General features: G+C 42.5%; 1 protein-coding gene across 2 annotated transcripts; it reads left to right on the forward strand.

Annotated features, from left to right (window-relative positions):
* The first annotated feature begins 112 nt into the window (after positions 1-112).
* NPEPL1 (aminopeptidase like 1) lies at positions 113-15,942 on the forward strand. Of its 2 annotated transcripts, XM_049816325.1 has the most exons (12): positions 118-312; positions 1,603-1,788; positions 2,957-3,127; positions 5,747-5,836; positions 6,514-6,595; positions 6,794-6,936; positions 7,494-7,571; positions 11,185-11,285; positions 11,941-12,064; positions 13,240-13,416; positions 14,079-14,189; positions 15,049-15,942. In XM_049816325.1, the coding sequence occupies exons 1-12, from the start codon at positions 163-165 to the stop codon at positions 15,205-15,207; spliced, it is 1,572 nt and encodes a 523-aa protein (XP_049672282.1). In that variant the 5' UTR covers positions 118-162; the 3' UTR covers positions 15,208-15,942. The 2 variants fall into 2 exon arrangements, 1 of the variants encoding a protein (XP_049672282.1); XR_007508067.1 differs by lacking the exons at positions 14,079-14,189; positions 15,049-15,942 and adding an exon at positions 12,610-12,850 and having other exon boundaries at positions 113-312; positions 13,240-13,329.
* Positions 15,943-16,997: the final 1,055 nt, after the last annotated feature.

A 16,997-nucleotide genomic window follows, 5' to 3' on the forward strand; every position in this document is an offset into this window, starting at 1 on the left:
CCGGCCCGGCGCCTTGCCCGCCTGCGGTGCCCGGCGCGGCCGCCGGGGGCCGCCCGCTCCTCCGTGGTGCCCGCCCCGCGGAGCCGGAGCCGGAGCCGGGGCGGAGCCGTGCGGACGGGCCGGGCTGAGCCGAGCCGGGCCGGGCCGGGGGGGGGCAGGAAGATGGCGAACGTGCAGCTGGAGTTCCAGGCCAGCGCCGGGGAAGCGGACCCGCAGAGCCGCCCGCTGCTGGTCCTGGGCCAGCTCCACAACCTCCACCGCCTGCCCTGGGCCCAGCTGCGGGGCAAGCTGCAGCCGCGGGTCACCGAGGAGGTGAGGCCGGGCCGCGGCGGGAGCGCGGTGTCTCCGTCTCCGTCGTCGTCCCCCCCGCGCCCCGAGGCGGCGGCCCCGGCGCAGGGGAGCGGAGGCGGGGAGGGCGGGGGGGGGGGGGGAGATAAGCGCGGCCCCGGCACCGCCTTTCCCCCCCCCCCACCCCCCACCGCCCAGGGGGCCCTCCCGGAGGCCGCGTCTCCCCGCCCCGGCCCCCAGCGGCCTCGTGGTGCGGGGTAGGCGGGGGCTCGCCCGGCCTGCGGCTGCCTGCGCGGCGCCCGGCCTGCTGCGGCGTGGGGGACCGGCCGGGAGGGAGGGAGCCTGCCGGCCCCGCCTGAGGGGAGCCGGCCTTGAAGCCCAGAGCCGGAGGGTTTTACCCCGTGAAACCCCCTCGGAGTGGCCCCCTAAGGGGAAAATAAAGGGGTAGACGGGCCCGGGGGCGGCAGCGGGGTCCGGCGGGAGCCTGTTGCTGAGGCGGGGGGAGCCGCGCAGCCCTTCCCCAGCGCGGCGGCTTCGCTCCCGCAGCCCTCGGCGCCCGCCTCGACGGGGGGCGAGGGCTTGGGGCGAGGGCTTTGCCCTCCCTCCCCTGAGGTGACGCGGGGATGTCCGCAATTAGCGTAATGACCGAAACGCGCCTTCTCCGGTGCCAGATGGCAGGCGGGAGGCTGAGCCAGACTCGCCCCCGGCAGAGGGTGAAGGAGATGGCAGCGCTTCCCCCTCCCCTGCTTTCAGCTACCGCCGCGGGATGCGCGGACCTACTTGCTTAGACGGTGCTGACGGCTTGTGGTAAAACGATAAAATGTTTTGCGTCGCGGCTTTTTTAGGTCGCCAGGTCTTTGGCCGTCTTTTTTGCTGGACTCCCTCTTACAACAATGTTTAGCCTTCTTTTTGTTGGTTTGTTTGTTTGTTTTTAATTAAATTGCTGTGTGAAACAGTAGCTCGGGACTAGTAAACCAATCCACTTATTTATCAGTAGCAAAACTGTCTCATCTTAAAAAGGCTCTGAAGCGGCTTTTGCGCTAAGTGGTGTGGTTTTAAATTTTAATTCATAGGGCCTAAAAGAAGTGCTTGTAATGGAAGGTACATTTGTATTTTTTGGTTAATAAACAGGTTTGTTTTGTTTCCTGTTTCTTTTTACTCTAGAGGTTATTGCATTTAAACGCGTGTGCATAATTTCTTTGTTTCCAACACCTAAAAATCCTGCAATTAAAGAGTGCCTAAATATAGTGGGAATGAGATGGAAAGAAAAGTCTGATCCAGTGCTTTGTCGTTAAATTCTTCTTTTCTCCCCAGATATGGCAATCTGCGTTAAGCACTCTGAATCCAAACCCCACCGACAGCTGTCCTCTCTACCTGAATTACGCCACTGTAGCCGCTTTGCCTTCCAGGGTCAGCCGGCACAATAGTCCATCTGCAGCTCAGTTCATCACCCGCCTGGTTAGAAACTGCCTTCCAGGAGGTGTCAACAGATGTATTGTTGTAAGTGGCTATTTGAAAATGCTTCTGGTGAAATGTCTAGTCAAGTATTTTCTTGACTTTTCAGGATTTTAGCTGTATTCAAGGAGACTGGAGGTGGGCAAGCCTTACCAGTATAATTATACTGGTATTTATACGTGATTTTGCACTGATGCATAAACAAGACCTAACTATAATGGCTTATGCATGCTCAAACAGTTGGAGGGAATTAAGGTTGGATATGCATGGAATGTCTTCAGCTAGGAGCATCCATGCAAAGGGAACCAGTAGTGGCTTTTTTCGAACAAGAATTCATTACATTAGGACATGCTTTAGAAGATTGATGTAGCCTGCACACAGGGTGCTATGTCTATATTGCGTGACCCACTTAAGGTGCCTTGTTTGTGTTATTCAGTGAGTTTTAAAAGTCTTAATGCAAACTAGTGCTCCAGTGTGAGTCTTTTGCAGGACAAGCTCTTGGACCGCTTTGGTCATCTTCTGTATGAGCCTGATGAATTTGTTATTTGTGTCTATGGCTTCTCCAGTTAATTCAGATTTCAAAGTTGTTAGAGAAGACTCATATAATCAGTGTCAGTAAGAAAATCTAATACTCTTCTCTTGGAAAACTTATTTGCAAGAGTAATTACTTAATTTTTTCCCCTTATAGTTATCTTTGAAAATGTTTAGCTAAAACTGCTTTCCATTGGTAATTTCTGTAATGAACTTCAGAAAAATATTCTACATGTTAAAAAGCTTTTGGGTTAATATTAGCCACATTCTCATATCATTTCTGTCTTTGTTTCAAGCACATGTTGATGGTTCTCATGCCTTTTTTTGTCTTGATCTGTAGGCTAACCTGTGTTAATTGCACTAGTATAATTAAAGGAGTCCAGCTCCCTTGTAAGGATGTACTAATTCCCACACAGTCAAGTCCAGCAGTGTAATTCGTTTCCATATGGGAAATTAACTCAATCAGTACAATGTGGTACTGTTTGTACTGTCACTCCATCCATGCAAAACGTGATGTATGAGTATGTCTTGATTCAGACATCAGTTATTTCCCAGCCAGCCACCCCCCTCCCCTTTTTTTATCCCCCCTCTCTTCCCCAATAATATCACAGGTAACATCCTTTTAAATGTAGTCTTGCACATCCCTAATGCTGTCTGACTTGCCTTCTGGCTGGTGTTTCAGATGGTCTGTGAGCGGTCTGAAGTCTTCGCTTCTGCTTGTGCATTGGCCAGGGCTTTCCCATTGTTCACACATCGATCCAGTGCATCAAGACGCACAGAGAAGAAAACTGTAACGGTAGAGTTTTTCCTGGTTGGACAAAACAATGGACCAATAGAAGTGGCAACACTTAAAGTAAGATTTTGCTTTTTTCTGTCAACAGTTTTTTTCCATTATTCCCTGAAATATTTTTTATTGTTTTCTTCAATTGGTTGCATGCACAAATACATCTGTCTCAGGCTACATATGGAATAGGTGTTGTACCTAAAGTAATAAATTACCCTAGGTCAAAGTTCCTTGAAATTGATCAGTTCACAGTACCTGTGAGTAGAAATATTGAACATATTACTGCAGCAAAGGCTGAAGATGTTATTCAGAATTTAGATTTCAGGGGTGGAAAACACCACAAACAAAGAGCTCAAAAAAAATGTCTCCTTTCTCATGTTCATAATAGATGCAAATAGTGTATTTCTAGCCTTTAATATTACATTGCCTTCAGTGTGTGGGCTTCTCACTTTCTTTTACACAGGCAAAATCAGTATGTGGCTATGCAGGTGAATATCACAGTGAAGTCATGAAAGTTACTTATTCTGGGATCACATATGGCCTCTGCTATTTCTGTGTGATTTATCTCTTTGACTGAGTTTTTCTAGCAGAACTGTAGCCAGAAACAAGACCCTAAGAAACAATACAGCTTGGAGAAGTGCAATACGTAACAGTTAAATATGTCTAAGTCATCTTTCAATAGCAGAAAATCAAACTTCACGTCAGGTAACTTTTAGTATGCTAGGTCATTCCTCTTCAAGATCCTAACTTAAAAGCTGTTCCAGGGTTTACACTTAAGCTGTTAGGCAAATTCTTGTTCAGTGCTCCAGGTTCTGTGCTTCAGTACAGATGGACACTCACTTAGCTGATCAGTCAGTGAGGTTATACAAATCCCTTAAAAATTTTGGCAATGGATTTGACAAAGGATACGGTGTTGCTGCATCTGAAATTCACAGAATTGCAGCTCTAGGGTATTTTTTTTTTTCTTTCAGTATTTCTTCCTCCATACTTTTTCCTTACACTATGAACTGATTTGGCCACAGCAAATGATGCCAGACCAGTTTTCAGGAAAGTGACAAAGACAGATGTGCTGTGAGTACAACTGTTGATCGCTCAATTTTTCCATGCCCCAAATCAGAAAAAACATAACTGGTGTCAAAAATAGTTCCTTCAGATAGGTAGATTTCAAACCACGTGGGTTATTTATAACTAAAAAACAAAGCTGAAATATTTCTACCTCCTGTTCTTCCCCTTGATGTCAATGCCAAAACTATTACTGGCTTCCTCAAAGCTAAGTTTTCACCCCTTAAATTCAACCAGCACCAGGCAGCTAATGTAGAACATGGAAGAGGCACGTGGTAGGATTTTTTTAGCTAAACCTCTCCCTCGGCATGTTGCTGTATTTTGCACCAGCTGTGTTGTCCCGGATATTTTATGGTGAGGACTAGCAGGGATTGTCATAGTTTTACAAGGCACTTACTAAAGGCTGCCATTATCCAGGTTCTCTTGAGTACCATGGAAGCCAAACCCAGGCACAGCTTATTTCTGTAAGTTATATTGTTTCCCTCAGACTTGGCCTTTGGGTTAGAGCCACCTCTATTTACCTGAATGGCCCTAACGGTGAATCACTCCAAACCTAGCTTGGCTCCTGAGGAGGCCCTTATCCCTTTAGGGGAAGTAAAGCAATCAAAAGTAATTGTAGGGAATCGGGCACCATTCCAAAGCAAGCCAAGGTTTATGAGTCTGCTGGGATACAGAATGTATAGAGTCCTTAGGCCAGTCTGGCCAAGCCAAACTTCAGATACCTCACCACGAATGACTATCCAGCACATCAGATTCCTTTGAAACCCATCTTGACTCACCCGCCTGCTCTGTGTGGTCTTCAGTGTAGTGTGGCTACTGGAAAGCTTGAACAAAGTTTCCTTCCACCTAGTCTTTTTGTTTCAAGTTGTTGATTTAGAGGAGTTAAAAGCTGAAGCTTAGTGTCTGGCGCCCTCATTGTCCTTTTTGCCAGGAGGAGGATCCTTCTTTAAGGAAACAGCCTCAGCATGCTCACTGTTGACCATTTTGATTCTGTCCGCTCTTGCTTAGATAAGATTTTACTTAGTCCAGGTGAGGGTCAGTCCATTTTGCCACAGGACTGAGGAAACAGATGCGTGCATGTTTTACACAAATGTGAAATATTCCACATTCCCCATGGGCCTGCCATATAGAATGTCTTATGGTAGTAATCTTTATTGCACTCAGCCACTCTGCCTGCCATGTAGAAACTGCTGTTTCCCATCTTGTAGATTATGTAATCTCTGCAGGTTTCCAACCTGAGCGGCCTACAAGCAATTTGCAATTTCCTCAATTGGCTTTCTCTTATGTTTGTTTCCTCCACTTCACATTGTCTTCTTGGTCTCCATTTGATAGTGGAGAAGGCTACTAATTTTGCAATATCAATTCACTGTGGGAAAGAATACAGTTGCTTAGAAATTAGAGCCTAGGGAAAAATAACTGAAGCTTAACACATACAAAAAAATAATGGTTAGCTTGGTTGACGTTATTTACTGCTGTACAGCTGCCTGTGATTGGTTGCAGTTAAGCATTAATATGCTCCAGAGGAACCACACATCTGGTGTGGGCTGCATAGGACTAAATGCAAAGCTATGCAGAAAACCAGCCAAGCCAAGGCCAGTTCTCAGGTGTCCTCACTTCTTTTCATAGTGTCTGGCAAGTGCTACAGAAGGAGTCAGGCTGGCTGCTCGAATTGTGGACACCCCATGCAATGAGATGAACACGGATAGCTTCCTGGAGGTAGGTAATACACCTGATGGGTAAGAGTTAGTAATTGTAAGTCTAGACTACAGTAATCAAGAACTAGTGTTGCTATCTCTTAGCAAAACCTGTATGTCAGCAGTGGGAAACACATCAAAGAACTTGTCCAAGGATGCTGAGGCTCTTTGGCTTTTAATATTTCATAGAACTTTGATAAGTTGGAAGGAGGCAGAGTGTACAGCTTGGGGTAAGGCATGGGGAGTCAGAAGACATGAGTTCTTGATTCAGTCATGACACTGGCTTCTTTGCCAGTGCTAGTGTTGTCTTAAGCTTGATGGTGTTAAGAGTTTCTGAAATTATGGGACAGAAGTTGACATATTTCCAAATTAGCTTTATCATAAAGATCTGGAAAGCTGTTGAGAATGAAAATATTCCCGTCCTATTGCATCATGATCCAACAGAGTGAACAGCTGGCCTTTAACTCTGAAGATTTCTTTTTATTGGCGGAGCTTAAAGGCCAAATTTGTATTTCATGCCATAGTAAGTCAAGGATGTCTCAGTGGAATTAGGCCATTGGAAAACAAGCACCATTCCCAAAATTGTGAATGTTTGTATGTGTATGCATGCAAAAATCACACAAAACCCATTTGTGTGGAAAGACAGATGTGTCCTTCTGATGACTGACTGACAATGTCCTTTTTCTTTTAATGATTAAGGAAATCAAAAAAGTTGGCAAGGATCTTGGGATTACTCCTACCATTATTCGAGATGAGGAGCTGAAAGAGAGAGGCTTTGGAGGTATATCTTGTTGATAATTCAGCTTTTTTCCTAGCAGTTAATTGGAATGTTTTGCCATCTCTATTGTAATATTTTATTTGCACGTTTTTTAAATGTTTTTATTGCCCATAGTATTCCAAGATGTTTTACAGAAAATAGCCACAGATTGCTCCCCACAGTCTGTCTTCCCCACAAGTGGTTTAATTCTCTGTTTTCCAGGTATCTACGGAGTTGGCAAGGCAGCTCTGCATCCTCCAGCCCTAGCAGTTCTCAGTCACACTCCAGATGGTGCTACACAGACCATTGCATGGGTGGGAAAAGGTATTGTGTATGACACTGGAGGACTCAGCATTAAGGGAAAGGTACCTAAACACTTGTTCTTCTGCTGCCTTTGCTTACAGTGTTGTTTTCTATTGGAAATAATTCAGTTAATGTCTGTAGGAAACCAAAGTATGTTTATTGGAGTAAACACTTGATCTACTGTCATCCATATGGGCACAAACTGTCAGCCGAGAAGACCAAATAGGATTCAAGGAACACTTTACAGAGCAGTTAAATAGCTACCTGATATTTTGCCCTCTGTATTTGATATTTGACCACTGCTAGGAGAAGGCTAGAAACAAAGATGTTTAATTCCTGATTTTGGAGATAGACCCAAAACGCATTTGAGTTGGCCTCAGTGTGAATCTTGTAAACAACCTTTTTTCTTTTCTAACAAATTAGCAGCAGAGGTTTAGTATTTTCTAGTTCTAAGGCAGAATCCACCAATAAGCAGGTGCAGGTGTTCTGTGTTTCTGTTACGGCTGAGCCCTGTTAAGACCAGAGTTACAGAAGCATCAGGAATACTAGTTTTAGCAGGCATTACTGTGAAATTCTCTTTTAAAGAAAAAAAAAAAATTCTATGGTTCTGTTTAAACAGACGACTATGCCTGGAATGAAACGAGACTGTGGTGGAGCAGCTGCTATTTTGGGTGCCTTCAAAGCCACTGTAAAGCAAGTAAGTAAAATGTGTTAATTGATATCATGTATCCCAGCACAGCCAAGGAGCAGTCTGGGTTTTGGATATATTCCCAGATATGGGGGCCAGTCTAACCCTGAGGTTCTGACCTGCCACGGCTGTTAGTGATCCTGGGTCACTCTGCTCTTTCTGCTATTTCAGGAAAATATTTCAAATCTTTACTGGGATCTTGAGAATTATGAGAAGTTCTTTGAGTGCTAATTTTTTTTGAAGAGTCTTTCTTGAATTTCAGGGTTTGTTCTGCAGGCTGAGTGGTTTCTAGTTCCTTGAATCAGATTTATACCCAGTGCTGATTTTGTTTAAGCTGTAGGATTTGGGGCAGCTGTCGTCCCTTTAGCAAAGAAGGGCATGAGTGACTCTGGGATATGAAGTCTGTCCATATTCCAAATCCTCTGCCAGTGCTAATATTAGCCTACTGGGGAAGTGGCAGCTCTAGTCTCATCAGGAGCTGCTTGTTGGGTTTGCTTCTGTGGTCAGAAAGTAGTAGGGGAGCTGAGAAGAAGCCAGGTATTGAAATACGAAGAATTAAAAAAACGCATATTGTGCTTTAACAATACGAACTGGGGAAAAGAAGTGGCTGCTGCCAATAAAACTGTGCCCTCTCCTCAAATCCAGTGACTTGAGTCTTGCTGACAGAGCAACTATTGCCTCCAAGGAGTATCCAAAGTTCAAAGAACATTACTGCTGGAGATTAATGCATAGATCTGACAGAAGCTTTGTCCAGGGGATGATCAGTGCCAAATTCCCATTTCTCAACAGTTTAGTTCTGTGCCTTGGCCCTAGCAGCGTGTTTGATGTGGAAAGATTGTAAACTTCACAGTTATCTGCAGAGACTTACAATTGAAAACAGGTTCGCGAGCTGTATCTTAGGCAAAACGGCTAGCTTTCCTTAACTAAGTTCTTCAGAAAGATCAAGCGTTTGCAAGGGGAAAGAGCTAGAACTTACACAGTGGTTTGGGAGAGTCTAGGAAAGCCATGGATGTGGTACGTCCTTTCGGCGATTCAGTCCTTGTTTCCAAAGTAGTTTTGTGTGTAGTCATCTGCGCTGAGAGAAGTTGCATTCACAACCACACTAGGTCTGAATGCAAGTGATCTGCCATTTCATATGCAATTATTGTAACGATGAATAAACTGGCAGTGATATGTTTGGACAAACTGAGCCTGAAGAAGCTGTGGTACCTCACGAGAAATCTGTGCCTTTACATGTAAAACCAAAAGAATGATCTCACTGCTAAATTTTACAATCTCATGTACGAATATCTGTTAATGAAATCTCTGCAGAAAATGTATTCCAGTAGGCAATGGAAATAATTTGTTGTTACTGTTTCAAGTTGTTTTTTTTTTTTAAATGCTCTTAAGAATAATATAAAACTGGAAGAGGTTTAAATTAGCTATGCTTTGTCAGAGAGACTGAAGTTGGAAATGTGTGTTGGATAGAAAGCTCAGTGGGAAGAGGGGCAGAGGTTATTATCCATCTTCAGAAAATATCTGCCTACATGCTGTTTGACAGTTTTACAACGTGATTTAAAAAGACTTTGGATAGCAAAATTAAGCAAGTGATTTTTCCTAGAAGGATGCATTTCATCTGTTGTGAGCTTTCCAACACAAGGGAGAAGAGAAAAACATTCACTTAAATGTTTTAAATCCGTCTTGATCCTGCATGTTAAACATAGTGAATCCTGCTTCTGAAGACCTACAGACAAAATGAGATTTAGGAAAAGGCAACTGATACTGGAAATGGCTTTTCACTTTTTGACAGTAGATTAACCATATCTCCCACTTGGAGGAGGAAAATTTGGTGCAGTCCAGTGAGAGATTGTAAACAGAGTGAGGTTTTTGCTGCACAGACCGTTTTGGAAGAGCCAAGGGTCATAGATGGAAGGTTATCTCATCAACAGTGCTGTTTGCCCACTGGCTGGCTAGAAACTGCAAAGTTACTTTATGGCTTCTAGATGCTGCCCGTTGTTTTGAAAGGTTGTGATTGATGCATTTGCCCTTTAGACTTCAGAACAGGAGCTGATTCAGGAAGTCCAGATTTCTTCAGCTACGGACTTTTATCCAGAGATTAACAGTAAAACTGTACCTGTTTTCCCTAGGAGTTTGGTGGTTTTAAGGCTAGCTATATTTGAGGAGGAACTGTGTTTTTATTTGTTAAATACTGCTGTCTCCCTTTCTGTTCCTAGGATCTCTCCACACAATACAGCCGTTGTATAAATAACAAAATCATCATACATTTTAAAATATCATCCATGACCATATAAGCACTTGATTTTAAACCAAAGTAAACCAGAATGGGAAATGCCAGAAGAGAGGAGGCTAAGGGAAAAAAAGAGCTTGAACATGCTGTATGCCTCCCAGCAGGAATGATACATTAAAAAAAAAAAAAAAACAACAAACAACCCAAATTCATCTTAGTCTTGGATATTTTTAGTTTCACATGGAAAGAGAGAGGATAGATCGTGATAGCATGTATGTGACCTGTGGTGCAGGTTGGATGTTAAAGGACATTGAGCTGTGTCGTTGGCATCTGGGAGATCCACTGAGACATGGAATTCCACCACGTTCCAGGATTGCTATGATCGAAGTTACTTTCTATGAAAATTCTCAAATATGGAATCTCTTCACCTGGGGTTGGCTTTTTAGGGAAGGTATGCCATTCACAAATGGCTGCATATTAGCATTTATAATTTCCATCATTTTTCACTATTACTGTGGCTCTTCCCCAATGTGGCAGCAATGATGGGAAGGAGCTGTTTCTCAAATGGCCCTAGTTGTATCTTTGTTGTCATTGGAGACTAAACAAAAGCAGTGGAAAATACAGGGTTCAGAAAATAATCCCAAGCGTCCAGACTGGCTGTGTAGTGTCCTCTCACGAGCCTTTGTAATTCTCACATTGAAAGCATCTGTTGCTTGGATCTTTCCTTCATGGCTATGAAACGTGAAGGAGTTACAGTCCGGATGTGTTGTTTGTAATGTCTGTTGTGAGTCAGTGTTAGAGTTGTATTAAGATCAGATGATTAGATGAGTGAAGCGTCGCATCTTTGGAGATGTATTCTGCTGATTTTCATACAGGGGTACTGTAGTTTAGTGACTTAGGGTTTGGTTTTGGTGAGCCTGACAGTTTCCTGGTGAGCTCAGCGGGCTTTGAAGTTGTGTTTGTGAAGATCTTAGTGGAGCTGGCTGTAAAGAGCTGAATCTTAGTGCTCTTCTTAGGGCATCAGATGTACTTAGGGCATACTGCATATAAAAGATGTTTTAGTTCAGATAACTTGCCACTGAGAGAAGATTGTATTGATCACTGCTTAATTGTCAGACACTGCTGAATTCTAGATCCCATCCCCAGTTGCCTGTTACATGCATATAGGCTTTTATTCACTCTCCAGTGAGTACTCTAAAACCAGTATTAGATGTAACCACCTCACCCACCTTCTGTAGCTCTTGGCCTCAGCTTCAAGATACAAGACGTTCCTCACAGGTTTCCGATATAATTAGTGGCGTTACTGTCAAGAAGTCATAATCTCTCACTGATTTCAGTCCCAATAAATTACCTTGACGTGAATCAAAAGCCATTTCTCTCCTATTGTTGTTACAGGGTTTTAAAGACAATCTTCATGCTGTTTTTTGTTTGGCCGAGAATGCAGTTGGACCACGTGCAACAAGACCTGATGACATTCATGTTCTTTACTCTGGAAAGTAAGAGTGTATCTATCCTTTTCACAGAAACATTGAGAGGAAACATCATCTTTGGTTCTATTTACCTGACTACCATGCAGATTGTGAACCTCTCCCTCATCAGCTTCCCTAAATATTGATAACAGTGTTTCAGACAGCCATAGCAGTGAGTTTTAAGTGTGCTGAGAGTTTCCTGTTGGGTATGTAAATACACACCAAAATACATATCTCATATCATGAGCCAAAGTTTCCTTAAACCACTCGGGTTTAGGCATTTTTTCCAGTACAGTTAGTTTTCTGTGTCCATCTGTAGTCTACGTTGTCTCAGTCACAGAGGCGGGCTGCCATTGTATAAGAATCTCTTCTTGTTTTAAGCAGAGTATGATACTTCTTTGTATGGAAGTAATTTGTAAAATCCCAGCTCGACATGCTAGGTGTTATACAGGCCCAACAAGGAGACCCAACCATGAGGACAGTACTGTTATAACTCTTTTCCATGTCTCTTCTGTCTGGATGCTTGCAGCTGGGGAATAAGCAGCCATACCAACTTGTAGAGTCAAATAAGAAAGCACATTAGGTTTGAGTCTGCTTTTTCGTCCAGTATTCTAGTCCAGACAGATGAGTCTTAACTTCCAGCCTGAAGCACTGTTGTATTAAATGCCATCTTTTCTTCCAGAACTGTGGAAATCAATAACACTGATGCAGAAGGTAGATTGATACTGGCTGATGGAGTAGCTTACGCATGCAAAGATCTTGGAGCTGATATCATTCTTGATATGGCCACTCTTACAGGAGCTCAGGTATACTGATACAGAACTGCTAGCAGACAGGTGGTGCATCCTTCTACTCTCTGCATCATACACTTCTTTGCCTCTGTCCTGCTAGTCTTTGGGGGAAAGTAGATATCGTGAACTGTTGTGCTTGATGGTGGCTTCCTAAACTGGTGCAAGAGAACGTTGCCAACAGCAACCCCAGTAAACTGTAATCTTCTGTGCACATGACGTGTGCCGTGAATTTGTTAAATTTATAACTGCATTACTCAAGCAGGTGGTTTTTTTTGGTCTTTATGCAACTTTTTTGCTTTTTCTTACTTAAAGAAAAAATGGTATTCTGATGAGGACATTAGCAGCTGACGTAAGTGATCCGGTACTCAATGCTTGCAATTCAGTAGTTTTATAATGAGCAGAACTAATTCGATGATAGTGATCAGGAATTTTCTTGTCCGTAAGATGGCTTACATTGTAAGTTGTACACAAAATGATAAAAGAGTACGAATTCAGTGCTGTTGTTTTTTGAAATCTGTTCCTGTTTTATAGGTTATATTGACAAGCAGTGATTCTTGTAGTTTAATTTTCTAGAAAATGAATTGGTCTTCATATCAGGAGGAGAAATGGTGGCAAATTTTAAAAGCATGAATGTTGCATACAGTGCTGTAAACATCAATCCTTTGAAAGTTTCCCATCATTGTCCTACTGGAAAACTGGTGTGATGGTGGCTTCTGGGTTTTGTGTATCTGGAAGGAAGCAATCTTTCCAATGAATGAGGATGTTGCATTCAGACTCCAATGACTGACACACATTGGTGGGGTATGCTTTATGTGTGTGTTAGATGTTTTATTTATAATTCATTGCTGATTTAATTTTATTTCTGAGGATAAATGTAGAGTGATAATAGTTTTCTTGCTCATATAAAGAAATGTTTTTGTGGGGCAGTGGTTTGAATAGGCCAGACAAATGCAGACTATTTCACTGCAGAATGGATTTTCAGAAATTGTAAAAGATTCAGCAGTAGCTACAATGTCTTTGTCTACATTTGTAACACTAATTTTCTTCAGAGTAGTTTTGAGACTTTTTTTTTCTTGGTGGTTTTCTTAGATGAAAAGCAGCTGTTAATGCTGAGAGGGAGTAGTACAGAATTACCCTACCCAGCACATTTAAGGTGAATCCTTCCTGATTTTTGTCTTGTATCTCACCAGGGAATTGCTACAGGAAAGTATCATGCTGCTGTCCTTACCAATAATGAAGAGTGGGAAAAAGCTTGTGTTAAAGCTGGCCGGAACTGTGGAGACTTGGTCCATCCTCTTGTGTATTGCCCCGAGCTCCACTTCAGTGAATTTACCTCTGCTGTAGCTGATATGAAGAACTCTGTGGCAGTAAGATTTTGTTTTTCTTTTAAATGTCATTTTTTACATAAAAACATGTCTTTTCTAAATAATGTGCTGGCCTGTTGATAGCTGAAAACCTCTTCATGTAGGCTGTAATATTTTAGAAATGGGCCGTATAATTATGGTCTGCGGGTTCTGATACCTGGGGATTTTGCAAGCTGTGTGTCACTACACTGATATTTAGTGTCAATTTTTAAACAGGGTAGCCTATTGCAAAGGTACATTTGGGCTGCTTGCCTCAAGATGAATGCTAAATTTGTGGATGGAGACAGTTTAAGAAGTAAAGATGGATGTTCCTCAGGTCATACTAGCGGAGGCAGTATGTGGGAACACAGAAACCAGGAAATTGAGGACAGAGGCCTTAGGAATCACTGCAGCTTATTTTGCTGCATTTGAGAGTTACAATGTGCAGTTGACTTCCAAAAACACTGCAGAAAGGAGCTTGGGCAGAAGACGACTTGAGGAGGGCCAGACTGCTACCAGAGATTAAGTCAAAGGATTTATAGTATAATTGGTTTGCAAGACTGTGTTTTAGGGCTATTTGTTAAGCTTTGAACTAGATTTGCACAACTGTCTTTTCTGTAGACAAGAATAAAACATTGACATTTTCTTTTCTTGCAAGACCTACTGTATTTTTACTATTTCTACAGGACCGTGACAATACTCCAAGCTCCTGTGCTGGGCTTTTCATTGCTTCTCACATTGGCTTTGACTGGCCTGGAGTCTGGGTCCATATAGACATTGCAGCACCTGTTCATGCAGTGAGTATGTTCATATGACTTCTGACACTTTCCTGGGTAAGCAAGCTGGGTAAAGAAAACTGCTTGTGCCTGCAGGTACTCTGAATTCTATGCCATCAAATTCAAAGCAAGAGAATTAGGTGGAGAAGAGTTCTTTTTAAAAGCATTGACTCTTCATCTGTGTTGGGAATTTCTTTGTTTTGGTAGCTTCATCTGTTCTTATTTTTCTTTTTGGTTTTAAAATATGCTGATGGTCACTTTAATCAGCAACATCTTTATCATTGTAAACTTTGACAACTTGCCTGCTTTCTCTTCATGGCAATAATACTAGCCTTCCATTTTCACACATATTGTTTCAAGGTGATTGACCAGAGTTGATCATCCTGCCTGCTGACCTGCAGCAGAGAAAACATTTGTTTCCTCTTGGGGGTTTTCCCTCCTCCCTTTGATGGAACTTGTGTATATTCTTTTTTCCTAAAAAAACAAGCCAGTTTACTTCCCCACCTCCTTTTCTTTTAAACCCAACTTACTCGGCTTATACTCCAAATCCATGCCCATGCTGGATAGAACATTCCCTGCCCTGAACAATGCTAGCATAAACCCACCGTCACGTCAGTGTGAGCTCTGTTCTCGTGTGAATCAACCAATGTGTTGGTTTAATCTAGCCAGCACAGATTCCAATAGCAGTAAGGATACAGAAGCACAAGCTGAGCAGGCCTGCCGGGCACCCCGAGTATTTGCTGTGGCCATGCGCCATCACTGCCCTTGTTGAGTGAGTAGGTAGATTAAAACTAGATTCAAATTGTACAACCTGAAGTGTGAATTGTTGTGTGGTGGGTTTTTTTGTTGGGGGTTTTTTTGTTGTTTTTTTTTCTTCTAGGGTGAACGAGCTACTGGCTATGGCGTGGCTTTGTTGCTGTCCCTGTTTGGAGGGGCATCTGAAGACCCTTTGCTAAACATGGTATCCCCTCTTGGGTGCAATGGAGACTCTCCCACTGAAGATATGGAGAGGGATTCCAAGAGGCGGCGCCTGGTTTAATGTGCCCCCAGCCCAAAGTGACGGGGTGCATGGGTTACCTCACTTTGCACTGATTCATTCTCGAGCAATGAAAATGTTACACATCAGAAATTGCCATTTTTTTTACTATCACGATAAGATTTATTACTTGTTTCTGATAAAAACAGCCTGATTTCTTGTTTGTTTGTTTTTTTTTTTTAAATTATTGGTGCACGCAGTTGCTGAACAATATCAGTGGTGCAGAGTCTAGGCTCAACTAACTGTATCAGGAAGAGGACACATCCTCCTCTGAGCTCCTCACAAAACCTAACTAAGTGCATTAATGCATGAGAAGCTCTCTCTAGTCTGAAGAAGCAACTGCAGCTATTGCTTACAAAGCCTTCTGAATTACTTATTTTATGTGAGATTTTATCAGACATTTCTGCAGGCCCCATTACATCTCAGAACACTGGACAAGGAAAAAAACTTCTGTAGACTTGGCTTATTCAGTGACAATTTAGCTTAGCAGCAAAGGAGATGTAATGAGAAAAGGCCTATAGTTTTAATAAGGTGCTGTTTCCGCATGTTTAATGTTTTTCTGACCAGTGAAATCAGCGAGAGTGGTCCAGAACATATCTCTACGTAAATCTTTCACATACAAATTACAGAATGTATTCATGTTAAATGAGAAAAAATAGAGGGACTGTGATTGAGTAAAATCGGTTTACAAAGCAGAGTGGCTTCTTGCCACTTAATAAATTTATTATTATTAAAGCAGCTTACGTATCCCATGTGGCGTTTCATGGTATTATTTACATTTCTGAGAACACGGAGTGCTCCAAAAGTTTGTGTGCGACATCATTACTCTGTTCAAATTCCTTTTTCTAGCACTCGTACATCTGAAAACACCTACTAGAGTAACAGCTTATACTGAATGGTTCGGGGCAGTTCTGAAGAACTTACACTGATTCACTTCATTTGTTTGATTCAACAGTAATCAGGGATGCATAGTATTAGTTTCTGTGTAAGCCAGTCACAAGGAGCTCACAAGCACTAGTTTGGCTTGGACACCCCCGGGGAAATGACTTGCCCCAATTTATGTAATGTCAGCGGCAGAGCTGGGAACAGACTGACCAAGTTTTAATCAGTGCTGGTCCCAGCCCAGTGGTTCAAATGTCAGCCTTTGGAAATGTTTCTTGGCTCAACCAGAGTGTTGATGGTGAAAAATCCCACCCAGCACATGCTTTTGGCTGCTTTGCAGATAAAATCAAGCTGAGTTGTGATGAATTACACCTTTCCCTGTGTTGGAGGTGATCTCTGGAGAGAACTGGTGCTAGGTTTTAGATGGAGTTCCAACAATGAGGTACACATCTGGTTTTAGGCATGAGTCTTTTTGATTAAAGACTTCATGGAAAGCTTAATGCAGTAGGGCGAAGAAACAACATTTTTCATTCTGGTTTTGTGGCTATATTTGATTCTTAGGCAGAATGTAACTTTTAAAAAAAAAAAACAACACAGAACTTCATTACTTCCTGTATTTGCTTCTGCCTAGCTGTTCTGGTTCCCTGGTCCACTTGATCATAGTTTTAAGGGATCTATATATAAATGAGTTCTGCCTTTGGTCATTCTAGACACTCAGTATAAAGCACTATCTGGTACCAAAAACTGTTGTGGGAAATGTGTTGAAGAGTTATTTTCGTTACTGACTCCGTCTGACCACTGAAGCCAATATCAAAATTTCTAATTTCAGTGCTCTGAAATCAAGTCTTCAATCTCCATCCTGTAGAAACACTCTTCAAATTAAGCAATTCTGATTTTGAAATTTAGTGTTT

This window comes from Accipiter gentilis, chromosome 14 (genome assembly GCF_929443795.1).
Source record: "Accipiter gentilis chromosome 14, bAccGen1.1, whole genome shotgun sequence".
Lineage (NCBI taxonomy): Eukaryota > Metazoa > Chordata > Aves > Accipitriformes > Accipitridae > Astur > Astur gentilis.

Bases quoted from the DNA above. Each gene is read 5' to 3' on its own strand.
- NPEPL1 (XM_049816325.1), top strand. From the start codon at position 163: ATGGCGAACGTGCAGCTGGAGTTCCAGGCCAGCGCCGGGGAAGCGGAC. The intron at 3,128-5,746 runs GTAAGATTTTGC...TTCTTTTCATAG, and splicing joins TAGAAGTGGCAACACTTAAA to TGTCTGGCAAGTGCTACAGA. The intron at 6,937-7,493 runs GTACCTAAACAC...CTGTTTAAACAG, and splicing joins GACTCAGCATTAAGGGAAAG to ACGACTATGCCTGGAATGAA.